General features: G+C 51.7%; 1 protein-coding gene across 1 annotated transcript; it reads right to left on the minus strand.

Annotated features, from left to right (window-relative positions):
• Positions 1-5,424: 5,424 nt before the first annotated feature.
• Positions 5,425-10,517, minus strand: CD300C (CD300c molecule). Its single transcript, XM_003813344.4, has 4 exons — positions 10,089-10,517; positions 8,926-9,264; positions 7,180-7,306; positions 5,425-6,055 (listed from the first exon to the last, which is right to left on the minus strand). Exons 1-4 carry the CDS (start codon positions 10,147-10,149, stop codon positions 5,908-5,910), a joined length of 675 nt encoding a protein of 224 aa, XP_003813392.1. The 5' UTR covers positions 10,150-10,517; the 3' UTR covers positions 5,425-5,907.
• Between the last annotated feature and the right edge of the window lie 13,276 nt (positions 10,518-23,793).

A 23,793-nucleotide genomic window follows, 5' to 3' on the forward strand; every position in this document is an offset into this window, starting at 1 on the left:
AATTCTAAAATTTCTGCAGAAGAGGAAATGGCCAATATTTGCAAAGACATTCCCAATATCAAAGAACAATGTATAGTGACATGACTTACCAGATAACAAGACATTTAAATACAGCTATAGTAATAAAAACCATGTTGTCTTGGTTCCAAAATAAGCAATTAGGCAAATTCAACATAATAGAGTGGTTAGAAAAAGGTCCAAGCAGACATAGAAATAAATACCTGCCAGGGGTTGCATTGCAGATTGCTGGGAAAATGTGGATAATGCTTATCCAAATGGAAGACAGAAAAATGGATTATTATCTCAGCCTAGAAACAAAATCATTTAGAAATGGGTCAAGGACTTACCTGTGAAAGGGAATATTTAAAAATTTTTAGAAGAAAATATAGGATAATTTTTGTTTTAATTTGGGAGTATCCATAATTGGTTAAACAAGATGAAAGCATAAACCACTAAGGAAAATGAATAATTTGTACATTAAAGTGAAACTCCTGTTTCTCAAAAGATATCATAAAGCCAATAAACCAGGAAAGGATATGTGGAGCACCGGTAACTAACAAAAGACTTGCAAAGAACTTCTACCAATCAGATCATGAGGTCAGGAGATCGAGACCATCCTGGCTAACACGGTGAAACCCCGTCTCTACTAAAAATACAAAAAATTAGCAGGACGTGGTGGTGGGCGCCTATAATCCTAGCTACTCGGGAGGCTGAGGCAGGAGAATGGCATGAACCCAGGAGGCGGAGCTTGCAGTGAGCCGAGATCACACCGCTGCACTCCAGCCTGGGCAACAGAGCGAGACTCTGTCTCAAAAAAAAAAAAAAAAGAACACAGACAAACAACAGAAAGTAGATGAAGATTAGAAGAGGCATTTCTCAAAAGAGAAAATTCAGATAACCAAAAAACACATGAGCATGAGTTTAACATTAGTAAGCAGAGAAATTCAAATTAAAACAATGAGATACCATTTCATACCCATTAACTTAAACAAATTTAGAAAGTCTGATAAGATTCAAGCAGGAGCACTGCTGATAAGGAGCAAAAATTGGTGCAGTTACTTTGGAAAATAATTTGCACTTGCCTAGTAGAGCTGATTACACACATGCAGCAAAACCTAGCAATTATTCCCTTAGAACTCTACTCTAGGAGACACTTTTGGACAGACAAAATTAGGATATATGTTCATAATAACGTTATAAGTAATGGCAACAAAAAAAGAAGAGGAGAAGGAAGAAAAGGAGGAGGAGGAAGAGAAAAAAGAAGAGGAGGACCAAGAGGTAGGAAGAGCAGGAGGAAGAGATAAAAGAAGAGGAGGACCAAGAGGTAGGAAGAGCAGGAGGAAGAGGAGGAAAAAAAGAGGGAGGAAAAGAAAAAAGAAGAAAAGGAGGAGGAGGAGGAGAAGTAGGCAGGAAGAGTAGGCAGAAAAGAGTAGGAAGAGGAGAAAGAGGAGGGACAAGAGGAGGAGGAAGAGGAAGGAGAAGACGAGAGAGAAAAGATAGAGAAAGAGAAGGAGGAAAATAAGAAGAGCACAAAAAAGAGAAAGAAAAGAAACAACCTAAACGGCTGTTTAAGGAAGAGGGATGTGCGAGTTATGCTATGCTCATACAACAGAATGTAGACCAGTACAAAGAAGTGACACATCAGTGCGTCAACACATCAACATGGATGAATCTCAAAAATAAAGTGTTGAATGGTCCAGGCACTGTGGCTCACACCTGTAATCCCAGCACTTTCGGAGGCTGAGGCGGGTGGATCACGAGGTCAGGAGATGGTAAAACCCCTCTCTACTAAAAATACAAAAATTTAGCCGGGCATGGTGGCACACGCCTGTAGTCCCAGCTACTCAGGAGGCAGAGGCGGGAGAATCGCTTGAACCTGGGAGGCAGAGGTTGCAGTGAGCCGAGATTGCACCGCTGCACTCCAGCCTGGGTGAAAGAGTGAGACTCCATCTCAAAAAAAAAAAAAGTGTTGAAAGATAAAGTCCGATTGCTTAGAAATAAAAATGCCTAATACTATTCACAGAAAGTTCAAAAATAAACAAAGCTAAACAACATACCCTTTGGAAATCCATATGCATGTATGTGGCAAATCCCTTAAAACAAGATGATGATGGACATAACCATCGGAATGTGAGCCTGGTGCTGTGGTGCGTGCCTGTAGTCCCAGCTGCTCCAGAGGCTGAGACAGGACCATGGCTTGAGCCCAGGAGTTCAAATCCAGCCTGGGTAACATAGTAAGACCCATCTCTATAAAAAAAGATACAATAAAATAAAATGTAGGATGTGGTTTTCTGAGAGAAGGATAGAAAAGAAATTGCATAAGATCAGCAAGCGGTTTGGGGCTTCATGAGTATGAATGATGTTCTATTACTTAAACTGGATGGTGGGCACACACAGGTTAAAGAGTATTCTTGGTGTAAAGTGCATGTATTCTTTTGTGTGTCTGATACATCACAAGAAAAAAGCCTCCAAATCTTCTGATAGAAACATGGGTTTGTTGGTCAGAAGGCCATTCCCATATGTAAGAGGGAGTATGTTGCTTGGCGCGGTATCGATGGGCATCAGAGTTACGGTTTCTCACAATCCAGCTGACTCTGCCTCCCCACCGAGCTTCTCTGAGCCCTGTTCACCCACAGGACAGCCTCCAGCTTGTTTAGGAGCAGGGGCAGCTCCAGGAGGATCAGGAGCAGGATGTGGAGACTGCTGAGGAGGGACCTGTGGGGACACGGTGACAGGCAGTGAGTTACCTCCCCAGGGGAGGCCCTGGTGCCCTCCACCTTGCCCCTATCTCCAGTGCCAAGGTACTGTGGGCACAAAAATCAAGAACTAACCTGGACATAGCAGCCAGACACATAAGACCAATGGCCTCTAATTATCACCCTAAGAATTGCCTTGAGATTCAGGGCTGTGGGCTGAGGCAGGGCAGGGCCATAGCAGCAATGTGAGGGGACACCCAGGGACCTGGTAGGACCTGAATCCACAAGAATCTCTACCAAAGCCCTTTGTGTGCAGGAGCAGACTCTTCAGAGGTGCAGGAATCAATAACCTGGATATCTGTCGAATGCCTGCTCCTCTCCAGATGGCATTTCCCACAAAGGCAGGAGCCCTGTCTAGTCCTCTTCGCAGATAAACTGGCACCTGCCCTGTGGCTGCAAACATCTATCTGTAAAATTCATGGTTGTTGAGCGGCGGCTGCTAGTGTCTGTCCTGGGTCCACTGTGATGGCCAGGTGCCTCCCAGGGAACAGACATGGCGGACAGGCCTTCCCAGGAGGCGGGAACCCAGGTCTGTCCACACTCAGAATGGCTGGTTCTCCTGACATGATGGGCTCAGGGTGTCTTTACCCTGGAAAGGGCAAGGAGGCTAGTCAGATACAGGATTTGCCTCCTGTCTGTCCCGGAGGGCATCACCCCTTCTCCACCTTCTCATGCCTTAAGCATATTCCTTGACTCTCCCAACCCTCTTACAGATTTCCGTTCCTTTCTTCCTATCATGCCCAATAGCACCAGAGGCCGAGCGGAGAGTGACAGGGGAATCTTGGTGGACCTGGCACCATGAAGGGGTCACTGCACCCTTGTCCTGCCCAGCCCTCCCTTCATTTACACTCTCAGGGACAGTGTGCACTGCAGTCATTGGTGCTGATGCCCCCGAATCACATCATGGGACTGTCGCCAGCCCAGTGCAATCCCGGGCCTTCCCATCTGCCCAGTGTTCAGGTCTGACCTTGACCCAGCTTGGCAGTAGCCGGCCCTGCCACGGGGACCTGACCTGGTCTCCCCTTCTGCTCTTACTCATCCCTTTCATTCTCCCCACAATCAGCAATGTGACCCCTGACACACACACATGGCCCTGGGGAGGCACTGCTGAACTCCCAATGGCTCCTGCTGTCACAGGATGGCACCCACCTGACCTGGCCTCTGCACACAGGTCCTGGCAGCCCCTATCACCCGGCAAGTGGCTCCAACCTCCTGGCTCCAGGTTCACCTCGGTGCTGCCACCCTCCCCACTCGGGTCTTTGTCCAGACCCTCAACCTCCCACTCCTCTGCCTGCCTCCAGCTGACAGGTTTGCCTGCGTGTTCCTTGACCTTCCTGGGTTATGGTGGCTTCCTTTTTAGGGGTCCTCATGACCCATTTCACATTTCCCTCTTGTCTTTATCACTGTTTTGTTGGTGGGTTTCATCTGGACTGGTAGCTTATGGAGAACCAGGGCAGTATCTTGTCCTGATCGCAGCTGTGACTTGCTGTCATCCTAGGGTCTGCCAAGGGCAAGTCAACAAATTGCTTGTTGAATGAATGAATGCATGACTCTCTCGAGTCTTACCTGCCTTCAGAAAACTTAATTGTCTGATGCTGGTGTGCCATATCCAGCTCAGGCTGGGGAGGAGACAGAATGCTATCTGCAGGCCCTGGAGCCATTGGATCCAGAGAGGGATCTGCTTCCTGTGTTTTCCAGATCCAAGTCTAAGATGCCCCCCTGACAGGACACATGCACCTGCTGCTCTCTCTGCCTCAGGGCTCCTCGTACAGGGATCCTGGCGCTCACCCCCTCCTTTCTCCTGATCCCTGCTTGCTCAGCGCCTATTAGAGGGGCTTCATCACAGACCCCTCCACTCCTGCAAAGCAGTCACCCCACTTCTCTTATTTTACTCCGTGGCTCTTTTCACCTCTGTCTTTTACATTACCTCTGGAACATATTCATGTATTTTTGCATTTGTTTATCGTTTCTATCCCCCACCTGGAATATGGGCTCAATGTAAACAGAGCTCCTTGCCTGGGTGTTCACGGCTGGACTCCAATGCCAGGTCAGTATCTGATACACCAAAAGCTCCCATAAGCATCTGCCGAATGGAAAAAAGGGTAAGAACCCCCCAGGCGAGGCCCTCCTTGACCAGGAGGACTCATGGGAATCTTCTGCCTCACAGGGGTCTTGGGTGTTGGCCAGGTCATCATGGCGACCCTGGAACTGAAATGGTGGGCAAATGATAACATCTTCTTTCATCTGTATAGACAGACATGGTCTACACTACTGAGCAAAAGACTCACTTAACTACCACATCAAGGAGTCATAGCCCTCAATCCATTTCCAAATTTGCACCAGTTAAAACCCACAGCCCTGGAATGAAGGAGAGGTCAGGTCCCCTTGAAGAAGGAGGAAGGGTAGGCCTGGCTATGCTACCACAGTTCACACTGAGAATCTTCTACCAGCTCTCCCAGAGGGACCTAAAGACACTGGCCAGGATGTGTCTACCTGAAGGAGGGAATAGTCAGGCTTTGGGGGAAATCCTGGATCCTTTTCTGCAGTGACCCCCATTCTGAGAGGCCTAACATGGGGCTTGGTCCACTATCCTCAGCAAAGGCCTGTGGAAATCAGGGAACAATGGATTTCTCACTCAGGTCTGACTGAGTGGGCCTGATACATCCCAAACCTACACATTGTCATTTATTAAAGTTTGAAAGCATCATTGAATCGACACATTCAGCAAATGGAAGCAGCCGCATATTCTACACTCCTGGACCCAGGGAGTGTGGGCCATTATGGTGGCAAAGGTGCAGGGGAGTCCTAGACCTGCTTCTCCCTGTGAAAACGGTGGAGGAAGCAGTGCCAGGCTCCTGGAGAAATGGAAGGGTGCAGGGAGGGCATCCGGGCACTCAGAGGTATTGCTGACAGCCCGAGGCTTAGCTGGCCGGGGCGTGCACATGAGACGTGGACTCACAGCTCAGGGCGTCCATGTCCATCAGGTTCACGTGTGACACATGAGGATCGGGCACAGGGAAAAGGCTGAAGGAGGCTCACAAAGGATTCCAGGAGATGTGGAGAGAGCAGCCCGGGAGGGAGTGGTCAGGAGGTCATTCCAGTCCCCCAGAGGGGCTCTGTTGCAGCACAGGGCCTTGATGGACAGCAGATGCTACTGGTTCTCACCGTCGGGCCAATTCTGCCTGCTTCTAGAGCTTCTCTGAGGTCTGTTCACCCAGAGGACGGCACCCAGCATGCTCAGGAGCAGGGGCAGCTCCAAGAGGACCAGGAGCAGGAAGCGGACATTGCTGAACAGGGAGCTGTGGGGACACGGTGACGGGCAGTGAGTCACCTCCCCAGGGGAGGCCCAGGTGCCCTTCACCATCCCCTGACCCTTGTGTCCCAATCCTGTGACCACAGCCAACCACATAAGCACCCCCCTGGACAGTCCATCCCGTCTCAGCATCACGGCCCCTAACCCTCAGCCTCGGATTTACCCTTGACCTGAGGACTGTGACACAGGAAGGGCAGGACCATGAGAGGACGTGAGGTCGTGCCAGGGATCCAGGCAGGGTCTGTGTCCAGGACGCAGCTGTCTACCTCTGTGCTCCCCATGGAGGGTTACCCAGCTGGGGTCCCGGAATTCACAAAGGGTTATTTGTTTGGTGTCAACTCTCCTGTACACAGCATTTCCAGGAGGGCAGGGACCATTTGTTTCATTCACAGTGAGTACCTGCTGCCTACCCGGAGTCTCCAATAATCTGCCCTACAACTTCAGTGGTTGTTGAAGGAATTAATGAATGGACAGCTCAGCTCTCAGTTCCTCGGAGGACTGGGCTTATCAAACAGGATGAAACTCTGGCCAGGGCTGCGAGGGAGGCAGGGGAGAGGACCGGGGCCACCGGACCCCAGAGCATCTGCCCCCTTCCCTGGCCTGGCCAGGTCCCAAGGCTCGTCGCAGGACATTTGCCTCGCTCCTCCCTCCACCTGGACCCTTCTTCCTCCAGACCCCAGAGTGCCCAGCCCCCAACCCTTGAGGTCTCTGTGCTCATGTCCTCTAATTCTGAAACCCTCTTCTGATCATCGTCAGTGAAATAGCAACTCCAACACCTGCACACGCTCTCCCCAAACCCAAGAGACAAACATCTCATCCCAGCATTCATTACCCTTTGCTGTATTTGTACATCAGCCTCTGTGCTGACTTGCTCAATGCGTGAATCCACGCAGTAGAACTCAACTTCCACCAGGGCAGGACAGTGGCTGTGTGGTTCCTTGCTGTGACCCAATCCCAAAAGGAGTGCCTGACACTTAATAGAACCTTCACGTTTGGTGTGGGAGGTGCGAACAAAGAAGGGACTGGAAGAAGGGACATCCGAGTCCCCTAAACATCACACGCAGTGGGGAGGCCGCCAGCATGGCCCAGTCCTATGTGCAGGCACCTTACCCAGGGTGTGGGCTGGGTTCAGGGCTGTCCTTTCTGGTCACGCTGGGCCAGGTGTGCACGGGCAGCTTCGTGGGAGGACCTGAGGTGCCCATGGAGCTCTGGGGGCTGGAGGCTGTGGTTGTCCCAGCTGTGGGTGAAACACAGGTCAACCTTGATGACATCGCATGGGTCTCCCACTTACTCTCACCTGTTCTGCTCCAATTTTCACAGACAAGGTCACCAATGATGTGCTGGACAGATGCCCTGCATCCATCATGCCCCACGGCCACACCCAGGCCTGACCAGGGTCCTGGGCCTCTCCTTGTCCCATCCCTAGGTACTGCAGAGCCAGGACACCATTTCAGATGTGAGAGCTGCCCTGCTCACCGGTGGCAAAGGCACGGGTCTCCAGGTTTCACCCCAGCCAGGGAGGGACAGGGTGACCTGGGGGAATGGGGTGATGTTTACTCTGCGAAGGGTGACCCAGAGTGACTGCGAAGCCAGGGCCCTGGGCACAGCAGTGGCTGGAGAGAGGCTGGAAGTGAGGACAGGAAGTCAGTGGGGTCCTCCCTGAACGATGGGACCCGAGTCCACTCAGCCCCAAATGGCAGCCATGCCGCGGCCCCACAAGGCCATTGGGCCATCCTCTCAGCGGGAGGGAATGCCCAGGAAGAAAGATCTAGGGAGGGGATGCCCGGTGAAGCCTGGGCGGCGGCCCGTGGTGAATACAGCTGGATAAGGGCCCTTTCCTCCTCTCCCTGGCGCCCTCAGGTGGGATCTTAGTTCCTCACTCCTAGATAGGAAGGCACAAAGGGCGCAGGAGGGACACGTCGCCCCCGGGGAAATGGAGAACAAGAACATGCTCCGAGGAACCTGGGACATTGTCAGAAGAAAACGATGGAAAAGCAACCACACTGAGGCCACTGGGTTTGTGTCTTGTGAGACAGGAGGGGGCCTTTGAGGGAAGAATGATCTTCGGCACGGGAAAGGGCCCTCAGGTCCATGCCAGTCTCAGCTCACTTCCATCCACAGGTCCCTTTGCCTGAGGGGGCAATTTCTGGGGTTCCCTCCTGTGGTAAAAGGTGCCAGAGAATAAGGGGGACACACAGGTCAGCCTCAGGGGCAGGATGTGGTTCCCAGGAGCATGAGAACCCCACCCAGGGCTCTGGGGCTCCTTCCTGTGTCCTCCAGTGGCTGCTGTAGGAGCTCCCAGGACAGGGCTGTGAGGCTGCGGCCTCAGGACCCTCCAGACAGGGCAGCATCCATGCAGGCCCCAGGGCAGGGGCAGCCTTGAGTGAGAGGAGCCAATGATGAGGGGATCCAATTCCCCGTGGGGAAGAGCGAATTAGACCCAGGCGGGACAGTGGGCACCCTTCAGTATGGATCCGGCCCTTGTCAATACAGGGAGGTAGCAAGGACCCCAGAGTCAGGGGTGGCCTCACAGACCCCACCCAGGAAAGTTTCAGGCCTGAGGCCGTGAGGGAGGGCCCACAGCGGGGGTCTCCAGCCACAGGGCCAGGGTGCTTTTGTGGGTGCCCACCCTCCCAACACACACATGCAGGTGCACACACAGACAAACCACACCACACTCCTATGCAGGCACCCATACACAAAGACGCACTCACACTCATCCACACACAGCGGCACACAGTGTCCTGAGTCACCAACCCCCAGGCTCACACCCTCCTGTTCCACTTCTTTCTTCAGGGACAGAATGACCAGCCCTAGGCTCAGGCAGGCCTGGTGCTGAGAAAAGGAGGGGCTCACCCGGGAACACGGACACTTCAACCTCGACAACAGGATCATGAAAGTCTCGGAGCCACGGTGTATCCACCCCACACCAGTAGGTGCCTGCATCCTCCTCTGTGAGATTCTCCAGGGTCACTGTGAAGCTGAGGTTTGCAGGACTGTCCCTGATGGACACTCGGCCGTTCCTTTTCCCTGCTGACCCTTTGGTCTCCACAATCTTGTCACATAGGAAAATCTGTGGTGGTCTGCACCAGAATTTGTTGAGGGTCCTGTGTTCCTTCTCATAGTGACACTGCACACTCAGGGATCCCCCCACGGGGCCCGCCACGGTCCTGGGGTGGCTCAGAGGAAAATAGCCTGAAAAATACAAGCCAAAATCCTGTCTCCTTACCAGAGGGGCCTGGTCAGGGGTGCCGCAGTGTCAGCCCCTCATGGACCCTGGGCGTGTGGAGAAGGCAATGGCAGGCAGGAAGCCTTTGTCCACCAAGGAACAGGGACTGAGGGTGGGAGGCTCCCTCTGTGCAGAGGTGGGAAGGGCATGGGAAGTTTCCATGGAGACTGGAAAGGCAAGGCTAGGGAAACACTGGGTGTGTGCGGGCCTGTGTGTGCATGTGAGTGTGATTGTGTGTGCATGTGAGTGTGACTCTGTGTCTGTGACTGTGTGAGTGTGACTGTGTGTGAGTGTGACTGTGTGACTGTGTGTGCGTGTGACTGCATGTGAGTGTGACTGTGTGTGCATGTGTGACTGTGTGTGCATGTGAGTGTGACTGTGTGCATGTGTGTGTGAGACTGTGTGGGTGTGACTGTGTGTGAGTGTGACTGTGTGTGCATGTGTGTGAGACTGTGTGAGTGTGACCGTGTGTGCGTGTGAGTGTGACTGTGTGTGTGATCGTCCCAGATAAAATTTGTGATTGGATAACTTTGGCAATGACAGTCACAGCATCACCTCCCACCAGGGCTTCCTGTCTCGGGCACAGAGGAATAGGCCTCCCCCGTGCTGTGCCCTGCCGCCTGCTGTCCCCTGGTGAGGCGGCTGCTGACCGCTCCTGGGTGCTCCTTTGCCCTCCTCCCCTCTCCCTGCCCCTGCTCCCCTCTATGACCGCTACTCAAAGCGCCTGCACCCCTCCCTGCCCTCTCCCACTCAGGACAGAGCTCCCCGAGTCCAGGGTCGGCCCACTCACCTGGGACAAGCAGGAGGAGCAGAGCTGAAGACTGCCACGAGGCCCAGGCCCTGGCAGTCATTCCTGTAACACGAATGTCACCTGCCACTGTGCAAGACCCCAGGAGGGGACAAAATGTAGTCTCCTCCCAGCAGATCTGAGCTTCGCTTCTGCTTTTCTTCTGCTCTCTGCTTCCTTGTCCAGCCCTGTCTCAGGTCTGAGGCTGGAGAGGGTCAGGGTACAGGAAGCTCAGGGAGAGAGCCGCCTGGGCTGAGGCCGGTGCTGACAGCTATGGGATGGTGCTAGTGGCTCCTCTCAACCCCGACGTCTGGCAAAGTCCAGGGTCCCTTGGGTGGCGATGCAGCCACTTCCCCACAGCCCACAGCTTCTGACTTCAGTGTGTTACTCACACTGCAGAAGGCAGAGCCAAGCTGGGCCATTTCCTACCACATGGGCTGCTCCACCCTCTGTGACATGTCACTTCCTGGTCAGGATGGACAATCTTGTGGTTGGAGGCTAAATCTGCCACCTTCTTTAGCCTTGGAGGTGACCAGAGAGAGGTTGTGTCCCTTAATCTTCAGCTAGGTCCCCGCAGAGACCTCTGCCCCTAAGACCCCCAGCTCTTCTTCTGGCCTCAGAACTTAGCGCTATGAACCCAGACACCATCTGCGTGTCCCTTTTTGGTGCTGAGTCCCCAACCAGGTTAAAATCCCACAGGCTTGGGGAGTTTTCTTCTTGTGCCCCTGCCCCCAGACCTACACACACAGCGGCATCACCCACCCGAGACCCTCCTTTTCCATCTTGTCTTCTTGCCAAAATCCATGCCCCAGTGGGAATCAGGGCAGAGAACTGAGAATAGAGAGTTCAGACATGTGAAGATGCTGAAGTGGGACTTTGTGGAGGATGTGAGGCTGCGACTGAGCCAGCACACATCCCAGGGCACACGGAGGGGGGTTTGGTGACTGAGAGGACAGTTTGTCATGAGCAGCGGCTGCTGGTGTCTATCCTGGGTCCACTGTGATGGCCAGGGGCCTCCGCAGGGAGCAGACATGGCAGACAGGCCTTCCCAGGAGGCGGGAACCCAGGTCTATCCACACTCGGCATGGCTGGTTCTCCTGACGTGATGGGCTCAGGGTGTCTTTACCCTGGAAAGGGCAAGGAGGCTAGTCAGACACAGGATTTGCCTCCTGTCTGTCCTGGAGGGCATCACCCCTTCTCCACCTTCTCATGCCTTAAGCATATTCCTTGACTCTCCCAACCCTCCTACAGATTTCTGTTCCTTTCTTCCTATCAGAGTCAATAGCACCAGTATGTGCACACAGCCATGAGGTTGAGTGGAGAGTGATGGGAGTCTGGGCAAACCTGGCACCATGAAGGGGTCTCTGCACCCTCGACCTGCCCTGTCCTCCCTCCATTTACACTCTCAGGGACACAGCATGCACTGGGGTCATTGGTGTTGATGCCCCCAGACTCACATCATGGGACTGTCTCTAGCCCAGTGCAATCCCAGGGCCTCCAATTAGCCCAGTGCTCAGGTCTGGCCTGGGCCTGGCTTTGAAGTATCCCGGCTCTGCCATGGGCTGACCTGGTCTCCCCTTCTGCTCATACCCACCCCTTTCATTCTCCACAGAATCAGCAATGTGATCCCTGACACACACACGTGGCCCTGGGGAGGCGCTGCTGAACTCCCAATGGCTCCTGCTGTCACAGGATGGCACCCAGCTGACCTGGCCTGTGCACACAGGTCCTGGCAGGCCCCAGCACCTGGTAGGTGTCTCCAGCCTCCTGGATCCAGGTTCACACTGGTGCTGCCACCCTCCTCACTTGGGCCTTTGTCTAGACCCTCAACCTTCCACTCCTCTGCCTGGCTCCAGCCGACAGGGTTGCCTGCGTGTTCCTTGACCTTCCCGGGTTATGGTGGCTCCCTTTTTAGGGGTCCTCATGACCCATTTCACACTTCCCTCTCGTCTTCCTCAGTCTTTCTGTTGGTGAGTCAATGTCTGCTCCCATCTAGGCTGGCCGCCCCTTGAGAGCAGGTGCAGCCTCTTGTCTCATTCACAGCTGTGTCCGCTGTCATTCCAGGGTCTGCCAAGTGCAGTTTAACAAACTGGCTGTTGAAATGATGAATGGGTGAATGGATGCATGACATCCTGATGTCCCACTGCCTCAGAGGACTTAGTCATCCAAAGTTGGTGCACCATTTCCTGCCCGGGCTGGGGAGAAGACAGGAAATGCTGTCTGGAGGCCCTGAAGCCACCTGACCCAGGGAGGCATCTGCCCCTGGCAGGACATGTGCAACTGCTCCTCTCTCTGCCTCAGGGCTCCTCCTCCAGGGATCCTGGCGCTCACCACCCCCCCTTTCTCCTGATCCCTGCTTGCTCAGCGCCTATTAGAGGGGCTTCACCACAGTCCCCCTCAGCTCCTGCACAGCAGTCACCCCACTTCTCTTATTTCATTCCGTGACTCTTTTCATCTCTGACTTTTATATTTCTTCTGGAATTTATGCATGTATTTTTGCATCTGTTTATCATTTCTATCCCCCGCCTGGAATATGAGCTCAATGAAAACAGAGCTCCTTGCCTGGGTGTTCACAGCTGGACTCCAATGCCAGGTCAGTGTCTGATACACCAGAAGCTCCCATAAGTATCTGCTGAATGTAAAAATAGGTGAGGACCCCCAGGCATGGCCCTCCTTGACCTGGTGGACTCATGGGAATCATCTGCCTCACAGGGGTCTTGGGTATGGCATCCCTGGAACCGAAACGATGGTCAGCTGATAACGTCTTCCTTTGTCTGTATAAGCAGACATGGTCTGCACTAGTGAGCAAAAGACTCGGTTAACTACCACATTAAGAAGTCACGGCCCTCAACCAATTTCCATACTTGAGTCAGTTAAAAGCCACAGCCCTGGAATGAAGGGGAGGTCAGGTCCCCTTGAGGAAGGAGGAAGGAAAGGCCTGGCTACCATGCCACAATTCACACTGATAATCTTCTACCAGCCCTCCCGGAGGGACCAGAAGACACTGGCCAGGATGTGTCTACATAAGGAACGGAATTGTCAGGTTTTGGGGGGAATCCTGGATCCTCTTCTGCAGGGACCCCGTCTTGAGAGGCCCAGCCTGGGACTTGGTCCACTATTCTGAGCAAAGGCCTGTGGAGATCAGGGAACAATGGAGTTTTCACCCAGGTCTGACTTAGTGGGCATGATAGGTCCAGAATCTATGTATTGTCATTTCTTAAAGTTCGAAAGCATCATTGAATTGACACACTCAGCAAATCGAAGCAGCCACATGTTCTGCACTCCTGGACCCGGGGAGTGTGGGCCATTATGGTGGCAAAGGTGCAGGGGAGTCCTGGACCTGCTCCTCCCTGTGAAAACGGTGAAGGAAGCAATGCCAAGCTCCTGGAGAAATGGAAAGGTGCAGAGAGGGCATCAGGCACTTAGAGTTGTTGGTGACAGCTCGAGGTTCAGCTGGCCGGGGCGTGCACATGAGACATGGAGTCACAGCTCAGGGCGTCTGCGTTCATCAGGTTCACGTGTGATTCATGGATCAGGCACAGGGAAAAGGCTGAAGGAGGCTCACAGAGAATTCCAGGAGATGTGGAGAGAGCAGCCCAGGAGGGAGTGGTCAGGAGGTCATTCCAGTCCCGCAGAGGGGTTCTGTCACAGTGCAGGGCCTTGATGGACAGTAGATGCTACTGGTTCTCACCCTCTGGCCAACTCTGCCTGCTTCTAGAGCTTCTCTGAGGTCCGTTCACCCAGACGACGGCACCCAGCATGCTCAGGAGCAGGGGCAGCTCCAGGACCAGGAGCAGGACGTAGGGGCTGCTGAACAGGGAGCTGTGGGGACACGGTGATGGGCAGTGAGTCATCTCCCCAGGGGAAGCCCAGGTGCCCTCCACCTTCTGCCTGTCTGTGAACCCAGGTCCTATGGCCGCACAAATCCCTATAAGGACAAACTCGGTATATGACAACTCCTCTAAAGAGACCATTAGACCCTGACCTTCAGCCTGAGAGTCACTGGAGTCTCAGGACTGCCTATAAGGAAGCACATGGCCGTGAAAATGGTGCATGAGGACAGGGAGGGATCCAGATGAGAACCACACCCACAAGATCTCTACATCCCGGGGTTATTCACTGGCGCATGGAATCAGTCATGTAGTTTGATGTCTGTATGGCCATCATTTCCCAAGAAGGTGAGGACTATTCATGTTATTCACAAGTAACTGGTACCTGCCCTCTGGTTGCAAACATCAGCCTGTAAAATTCATGGTTGTTGAAGGAATGAATGAATGGCCCAGCTCAGCTCTCAGCTCCTCAGAGGACTGGGCTCATCAAACAGGATGAGACTCAGGCCAGGGCTGCAAGGGAGGCAGGGGAGAGGGCCGGGGTCACCAGGCACCAAAACATCTGCCCCCTGCCCTGGCCTGGCCAGGTCCCAGGACTCCCTTGCAGGACATTTGCCTCGCTCCTCCCTCCGCCTGGACCCCTCTTCCCCCAGACCCCAGAGTGCCCTGCTCCCAAACCCTGCAGGTCTCCACGCTCATGTCCTCTAATCCACAAACCCTCTTCTGATCATTGTCAGTGAAATAGCGACTCCAACACCCATACACATGCTCCCCAAACCCGAGGCACAAATATCTCTTCCCAGCAGTCATCAAACTTTGCTGTATTTGTCTGTCAGCCACTGTGCTGACCTGTTCACTGTGTGAAGCCACCTGGTAGAACCCAAACTCCACCAGAGCAGGACTGTGGCTGGGTGGTTCCCTGCTGTGACCCTATCCTGACAGGAGCACCTGGCACTTAGTAGGACCTTCACATTAGGTGTGGGAGGCGTGAGCAAAGAAAGGACCAGAAGAAGAGAGACACAACCATCCCATCTCTCCCCAGCCTACAGGAAAGGCTGCCCACGTGGCAGTCCTGGGGGCATGAACCTTACCCTGGGCGTGGGCTGGGATCAGGGCTGTCCTGTCTGGTAGAGCTGGGCCAGGTGCACGCTGGGAGGTAACGGGAGGACCTGAGGTGCCCGTGGAGCTCTGAGACTGGAGGCCGCGGTCAGGGCTGCAGGGGCATCACAGGTCAGTCTTGGTGACCTCGCCTGAGTCTCTCACTCATCATCACCTGTTCAGCTCTGATTTCCACAGACACGATCACTCAGTACATGCTGGACAGATTCCCTGAGTCCATCACATTCCACGGCCACACGCAGGCCGGACCAGGGCCCTGGGCCCCTCCCTAGTCTTATCCCCACGTACTTCATAGCCAGATGAGCACTTTCAGAGGCAAGAGTCAACCTGCTCTCTAGGGGAACGTGAGTCTGTGGAAAGAAGACCTGGCTGCAGACCCCATCCCAGCCAAGGAGGGAGGGGTGACATTCACTCTGTAAAGCGTGACCTAGAGTGACTGCGGAGCCAGGGCCCTGGGCATGGCAGTGGCTGGAGTGAGACTGGAAGTAAGGAAAGGAAGTCAGTGGGGCCCTCCCTGAATGATGGGACCCGAGTCCACTCAACCCCAAATGTCAGCCAGGCTGGTGGCCCCACAAGGCCAGACACTTTCAGGGTGGGGCACACAGAGGAGTCTCGAACAACAGGTGCAAATGTGCTTTTGTGCATGTCAGCACACACACACACGGGTGCACACACACAAACACACCACACAATTGTGCATGCACACACACACCACACCTGCGCACGCACACACACACACACCACAAACACAACTCACACCTGTGCATGTGTGCACACACACACACCTGTGCATACACACACAGCAAACCCATGCATGCACACACAGACACTGTGTCCTAAGTCACTGCCTGCAACCTCACACACTCCTGTCCCATTTCTCACTTCAGGGACAGAATGACCAGCCCTAGACTCAGACAGGCCTGGTGCTGAGTGAAGGGGGCTCCCCTGGGAATACCGACACCTCCACCTGGAAGACAAGGTCTTGGAAGACAAGATCTTGAAATTCTTGGAGCAATAGTCTATTGACCCCACACAAATATCTACCTGCATCCTCCTCTGTGAGGTTCTCCAGGGTCACTGTGAAGCTGAGGTTTGCAGGATGGTCCCTGATGGACACTTAGCCATTCCTCACTTCTGCTGACTCTCCAGCCTTTACAGTCTTGTCACAAAGAAGAAAAAGTGGTTGTCTGCACCAGTATTTGTTGAAAGTCCTGTATTCCTCCTCATACTGACACTGCACATTCAGGGATCCCCACTGCGGTGTCTGTCATGGTGCTGGGATCGCCCACAGCAAAACAGCCTGGAAAACACAAGCCGAAGTCCCAGCTTCTCCTCAGATGGGCCTGGGTCAGGGATGTTCTGGGGTCATGGCCTCTCGGACCCTGGGGTTGTAGAGGAGACAGTGGCAGGCAGACAGCCCTTGTCCACCCAGGAATCTGAACTGAGGGGTGAGTAGCTCCCTCCCTGCAGAGGTGGGAATGGGGAGGGGGGTTTCCATGGAGACAGGAAGGGCATGGACTGGGAAAACACTGTGTGTGTGCATGCCTGTGTGTGCACGTGCATGCATCTATGATTGTATGTGTGGTTCATCAAGATGGCATTTCGGATTGGATAACTGTGGCAATGACAATCACAGGCACCTCTCCCCCAGGGCCTTCTCTGTCGAGGATGCAGTGGAACATGACTCACCTGCGCTGTGCCCTGGAGCCTGAAACTCAGCTGGTGAGGCAGCTGCTGACAGCTCCTTGATGCTCCTCTGTCCTCCTGCCCTCTCTCCATGTCCCTACTTCCATGTCCAGGGCCCACCCACCTGAGACATTCAGGAGGAACAGAGCTGCCAGTAGCTGAGCAGCCCGATCCCTGGTGGCCACTTCTCAGATGTCACTTGTCACTGCATCAGGCTCTGGTAGGACAAGGTGGAGTCCCCTCTCCCAGGGTCTGAGCCCCACTTCTGCTTTCTTTCCCTATCTGCTTCCTTGTCCAGCCCTGTCTCAAGTCTGAGGCTGGAGATGGGAGATTGCAGAAAGCTCAGGAGAGAAGCTCCCTGGGCCGGTGCAGGCACGCCCAGACTCAAGGGGCCAGGGACCAGGGGCCAAGGTGCAACCAGGATCTGAAGCTCAATGGGCAGTTCCAACCAGAGCAAGTTTCATCCCTAAAGACAAGTGCCCAGGGCAGGGGGGATCCAGGCAGGAAAGAGGAGGACACATCTGATTCTGGCCCATGGCTTCCGCTGTATTGAGAAGCAGCACACACACTGCACGTTGAACTTCTCACTTCTGGGAGAGGAAGAGACACCCAATGTCCCTACTGAACATGTTCACCTAGGCTGGAACTTGGTTTGGTGACAGTCTTCAATGCTTCTTATTTGTGAACAAGGGAAGCAGTCTTTGAAGCACTAACTATAACCAATGCCAGACCTAAGTTAGATTATCTATACAACTTGTGAACCAAAGCGTATCTGAGACAAGTCGCAATTAATTTTGGAAGTTTATTTTGCCAAGGTTAAAGGTACATCCATGACAGCCTCAGGAGGTCCTCACAACATGAGGTGGTCGGGGCACAGCTTGGCTTTATACATTTTAAGGATACATAAGACATCAATCAGTATATTAGATTGGTACAAAAGTAATTGCAGTTTTGCCATTACTTTTAATGCACTCCAGCCTGGGCAACATTAGTTTTAATGGCAAAAATCACAATTACTTTTGCACCAACCTAATATGTAAGATGTACGTTGGTTCGGTCTAGAAAGGCAAAACAACTCAAAGTGGGAGGGGGCTTCCAGGTCACAGGTAGATAACAGACAAACAGTTGCATTTTTTTGAGTTTCTGATTAGCCTTTCCAAAGGAAGCAATCAGATATACATTTATCTCAGAGAGTAAAGGGATGACATTGAGTTACGTCTGTCCTTTGTCCGCAAGGAATTTCCTTGTGAACGAATTGTGAGGGAGGTATGTAGCTTTTATTTTTAAATCTTAGTAGCTATCTTTTTTAGCAATAGAACGGGAGGCAGGTTTGCTCTAAACAGTTCCCAGCTTGGCTGTTCCCTTTGGCTTGGTGGTTGTGGGGTCTGGAGATTTATTTTCCTTCCACAAACTTCAGGGCTGGTTGGCAGAAGTATTGAACCCATACATTTATACGTGTCCTTTTATTATCCGCCCCCCTGCAGACAGTGTCTTGCTTTGCTGCCCAGGCTGGAGTTCAGTGGCACAATCATAGCTCCCTGCAGCCTCAAACTCCTGGACTCAAGCAATCTTCCCACCTCAGCCTCCCAAACCGTTGGGATTATAGGCGTGAGCCACTGCATCCAGCCACAATCTTCTTTTTTAGAGCTCAATTAATTATACTTTATTGCTTTTTGTGTACCAAGAAATTGATCTGTGAACTTCCCTCATTTAAAATATACCGCAATTTTGTAACCTTGTTTTTTCATCTCTCTCTCTCTCTCTCTCAAAAATAGAAGTGGCCCAGGCCCCTCTGGACCTTAGGGAGGCCCTGAAGGCCAGAGAGGAATAAAGCAGATATGTCTGATTCCAGTCCAAGGAAAGACATTCACTTTGGGCTTTAATCTTTGCTTAATTATTTTTTCCTTTGCAAAAGAGAAAGAGACTCAATTTCCTCAGTGGGTGGCTCTATGATATTGGATGTGCAGCTTGTCGACTCCTTAGGCGTTGTATTCTAAGTTTCTCTATGGCAGGCCTTGAAACCCAAACAATTAATCAACTCCGGGCAATGTCTATGGAGAGGTCACTCTGCATGTGAGAGGGGGACCTCCCCAGCCAGAGTCTTCCTGAGTTTCTGTGTGGATCTTCCTGAATCAGGTCCTTATGTGCAGGCTTGAGAGTTGAAGAAAGAAATTCCCACAGTGTGCGGTGGCTCACGCCTGTAATCCCAGCACTTTGGGAGGCTGAGGCAAGCGGATCACTTGAGGCCAGAAGTTTGAGACCAGCCTGGCCAACATTGTGAAACTCCATCTCTACTAAAAATACAAAAATTAGCTGAGCACAGTGGCTCATGCCTGTAATCCTAGCACTTTGAGAGGCCGAGGCGGGTGGATAACTTGAGGCCAGAAATTCGAGACCAGCCTGGCCAACATGGCAAAACCCTGTCTCTACCAAAAAATACAAAAATTAGCTGGCGCGGTGGCATGCGCCTGTAGTCCCAGCTACTCGGGAGGCTGAGGCACAAGAATCGCTTGAACCCGGGTGGCGGAGGTTGCAGTGAGCTGGGATCGAGCCACTGCACTCCAGTCTGGGAGACAGAGCAAGTCTATCTCAAAAAAAAAAAAAAGAAAAGAAAGAAATTCCCACAGGGTCACATACACACGTACTCAAACCTAAAGCCCAATGTCCACTCTCACATCACCATTGTCTTTGCACTGGTTCCCTGTTGTAAATTTCAACCTGTCAGCACAGCCAGGGACCAGCACAGACTGCTTTCAGTTTCGAAGTGTTTCCTGAAAAGCAAAAGGCACTGGAGGAGTGAGAGGAGAGGGAGAGAGAGTGATGGGTGGAAGGACTTCGAAAACAATGACTCCCTGGAGTTTCTCAGTTTGGGTCGCCTTGGCCCCCTCCGCCTAACGCACGCTTCTCATTCTGTTTCCTGGGTCTGAGGATTCTGCTTGTCCCTTTTGCCATCCCTGGGCCACTCTGTCCTCTTAAGTGTCCTGGTCCAATGAAGAGACTCTAGGGCATTAGTGCCAGAGAAATGCTGACACCATCACTTATACTGTATGCTTTTGGTCAGATTCTTTACTCTCTCAGAGCTGTTGGCGAGGTAGCTGGAAGGAGGACAGATTAACTCTTTCTTAGGTGGAAAAAAAGATCAATAAACTATAACCAAAAAAGAAAGTCAAGCAAACTTTCAGAGGTATAATCTCATGTTTTGGTTTTTACATTCTTTGATGGAAGTATAACATACAAACAAAATAATACAAATCGTAAATGTACAGCTCAGCAAAACTTGAGGAAATGACTACCCGTGTCTAACAGCCACCCAGATCAGACACCCACGCCCTTGAGGAGTCTCCTTCCGTATGGTATTTGGGTGGGCCTCTGTGATCCATAGATATGAGCCACGGGCTATGACTTCCAAGAATAAGCCATCAACGGTACTGTGCCTTGCTCTCTCTTGGATCACTGTCTCCAGGGAAAGCTGGTGGCTGTGTCTTGAAGACTCACAAGCAGCTCTTTTGAGCAAGGAGCTGAGGCCTCCCACCACCAGCCACGTGAATGCACGATGTTGGAAGCAGATCCTCCAGCCCTGGTCCAGTCTTCAGATGACTGCAGCCCCAGCCAACATCTTGACTAGAACTTAATGAAAGAGAGATCCTGAGCCAGCAACACCCAGCTAAGCAACTCCCAGATGCACGACTCTCAAAATCATGAGATAATGAACATTTGCTGTTTTCAGCCATGAAGTCATGGGGGAATTTGTTATTTATCAACAGATATCTAATATAGTTGGGCCACACTTGCCCAGAACCAGTCTCTGCAGCCACATCCAATCCTTATTCATTTATTCACTCAGCAAGTATTTTCTTTAATGCCAACATTCGTCACCACACTCTGTAGCTGGATGCTGGGGCATTCGTGGTGAATGAAGCTGGCCCAAATGCTGCTGTGATGTAAAGGGAGATGGACAGAAACCACCCGAAGGAAACACATTAACAGCATTTGGCAAACTGTGGAGAAAATAAACAGGGACCCATAATCAAGACAATTGGGGTGATCCCTGCAAAGGGTGATCAGAGGCATTTCAGAGGAGGCAACATCAGAGGTGAAACCAAAAGGATAAGAAAGAGCCAGAGGTAAGAAGATCTGGGGGAAGGGATTCAGGGGGAGGAACAGCAGGTGTTAAGGCCCTGGGGAGGGATGCACACTGTGGCTAGTACATAAAGACCACATGGGGACAGGGCAACACGATGAAATGGAAGAAAAAACGAGTGGCTGGGTCCCCTCAGACCAAGTAGGTCAAGCAAGGAGTGTGGGTGCTATGGTTTGGCTGTGTCCTCCCTCCAATCTCAAATTATAGCTCTCATAATACCCATGTGCCATGGGAGGGACCTGGTGGGAGGTAAATAAATCATGGTGGCAAGTCTTATGTTGTTCTCATGATAGTGAATTAGTCTCACAAGATCTGATGGTTTTATAAAGAGGCATTCCCCTGCACATGCTCTCTCTCTCTTGCCTGCCACCGTGTAAGATGTGACGTTGCTCCTCCTTTGCCTTCCACCATGATTGTGAGGCCTCCCCAGTCAAGTGGAACTATGAGTCAATTAAACCTCTTTCCTTTATAAATTAGTCTCAGTTATGTCTTTTTTTGGGGGGGATGGAGTCTTGCTCTTGTCACCCAGGCTATAGTGCAGTGGCACAATCTCAGCTCACTGCAATCTCCATCTCCCAGGTTCAAGCAATTCTCCTGCCTCAGCCTCCTGAGTAGCTGGGATTACAGGCACCTGCTACCATGTCTGGCTAATTTTTGTACTTTTAGTAGAGACAGGGTTTTTCCATACTGACCAGGCTGGTCTCAAACTCCTGACCTCAGGTGATCCACCTGCCTCAGCCTCCCAAAGTACTGGGATTACAGGCATGAGCCACTGCGCCCGGCCTCAGGTATGTCTAATACCTTACTTTTGGGAGAGGAAGAGACACCCAGTGTCCCTACTGAACATGTTCACCTAGGCTGGAACTTGGTTTGGTGACAATCTTCAATGCCTTTTGCTATCTGTGAACAAGGGAAGCAGCTCTTTGAAGCACTAACTACAATCAGTGCCAGGAAAGGTCTGAGGAAAGGCAGCTGTGGGGATAAGAAACACCCTCTTCCTGCCCCTGCACCCCTTTCTCCTTGTTAGTGCCCAACCCACCTGCTGTAGTCAACTCTTCATCGTAAGGGTCTGGGCCAGAGCTCCCACCACCAGCAAGCTTCCTGGCTGACAGGTGGCTTAGGCACAGGAGAAGGGTCTCAACAAGGTACACTTCATCTCTGCCCAGACTTCCACCTCTCAGAGAGCAAGAAGTTTATGTTTTCAAAAGACAGCATGTTTTTGACATTGCCTGCAAAGGGTGTTTAAAGGAAATAAGAGAGATGTGAAGAGGGCTGGGTTAGATTGGTCAGGAGAGGAGCCTTTTCCTGGGTAATGACTTCCCAAACACGTGTGCAAATCCACTTAGACATGAGCCAGAGGACATGTTAGAGGAGGCTGGAGGGGAGAGGCAGTTGTAGAGGGTGAGATGAGAGTTTTTAAGCTGAAACTAAACATTGTCCAAGCAGTGGCCTTTTCATATCCACATCCCTCTTTTTCCACATCCCCCATCGCTAAGCCTTGGGAACTGCTCATTTGTCATCTATTTCTGTACTTTTGTCATTTTGAGGGTGTTATAGAAATGGAACAATACGGTATGTAAACTGCGGATTGGAGCTTTTCGCTCAGCATAACCTCCTCGAGATTCATCCAAGTTGTTGCGTACATCAATAGCTTGCTCCTCTCTAGTGCTGGAGTGGCATTCTGTGGTAGGAATGAACTGCAATTTGTTGAACCGTTCACCCCTGAAAGGATGTCTGGCTTGCTTCCAGTTCAGGACTATTATGAATAAAGCTGCTGTGAATTTTCATGCACAGGTTTTTGGGTGAACATAAGTTTCCATTTCTCTGAGATAAATACCTAAGAATGCCTTCACTGGATCATATGGTCCTTGCATGGTTGGTTTCGTAAGAAACTGACAAACTATTTTCCAGAGTGTTTGCACCATTTTACATTCCTGCCAGCCACATAGGAGTGATCCAGTTTCACCACATCCTTCAGCATTTGGTGTTGTTAAGGGAGGAGGCCACCTCTCATATTGTCTTATGCCCAATTTCTGCCTCCAAAGAAAGAAGAAGTAAAAACTTAAAGGCAGAAATGAAATCCACAAGCAGACAGCCCAGCGCCACACCCTGGGCCTGGTAAAGATAGACCCCTGACCTAATCGGTTATTTGCGTAAAAAAGCACTGTGAAGATCCCTGTCCTGTTCTGTTCCGTTCTAATTAACGGTGTATGCGTCCCCCAGTCACGTACCCCCTGCTTGCTCAATCAATCAGGACCCTCTCATGCAGACCCCCTTAGAGTTGTGAGCACTTAACAGGACAGGAACTGCTCACTCAGGTAGCTCAGCTCTTGAGACAGGAGTCTTGCCGATGCTCCCAGCCGAATAAACCCCTTCCTTCTTTAACTCGGTGTCTGAGGGGTTTTGTCTGTGGCTCTTCCTGCTACATAGTCACTACTTTTTTATTTTAGCCACTCAGATAGGCAAATATATCCATCCAAATAACTCTCTCCCAGGGCTAATTCCTAGAGAAAGTGAACAACTGGCCTGCAAGTCTGCCTTTGATATGCAAACCAAACCACTCCCTATTCCATGCCCCCACCTGCTTCCTTTCAGCAGGCTCCTGCAGTCTGGGATATTTTCTTTCCCCTGCCCTAAATCACCCCAGGGCCAGGTACCAGACAACTAGAGACCACTCTTGTATCCTAGCCCATCAGAATTAATTCAAACTACACACTCCAAAGCCTGCTGTTTGCTTATCTTACCTTGCCTATCACTTCCTCTGAAAACCATGATAAAGGCTCCCACATACATTTCCTCTTTCTCTCTCTCTGCCCCTTCACCCGCCCTCGTGCTTCCCCATGTGGCCCTACATGGCACACTGCACCTCCTGCTTCTAGGAGTCTTTGAGTAGAAACTTATTTCTTTATGACAGTCATTTCCGTATCTGCAT

This window comes from Pan paniscus, chromosome 19, assembly GCF_029289425.2.
Source record: "Pan paniscus chromosome 19, NHGRI_mPanPan1-v2.0_pri, whole genome shotgun sequence".
NCBI classification, from domain to species: domain Eukaryota; kingdom Metazoa; phylum Chordata; class Mammalia; order Primates; family Hominidae; genus Pan; species Pan paniscus.

Coding starts and splice junctions, on each gene's coding strand:
- CD300C (XM_003813344.4), bottom strand. CDS start 10,149: ATGACTGCCAGGGCCTGGGCCTCGTGGCAGTCTTCAGCTCTGCTCCTC. Junction 9,265..10,088: donor GCTCCTCCTGCTTGTCCCAG/GTGAGTGGGCCG, acceptor TGTATTTTTCAG/GCTATTTTCCTCTGAGCCAC. Junction 6,056..7,179: donor GAACCCAGCCCACACCCTGG/GTAAGGTGCCTG, acceptor GTGTCCCCACAG/CTCCCTGTTCAGCAATGTCC.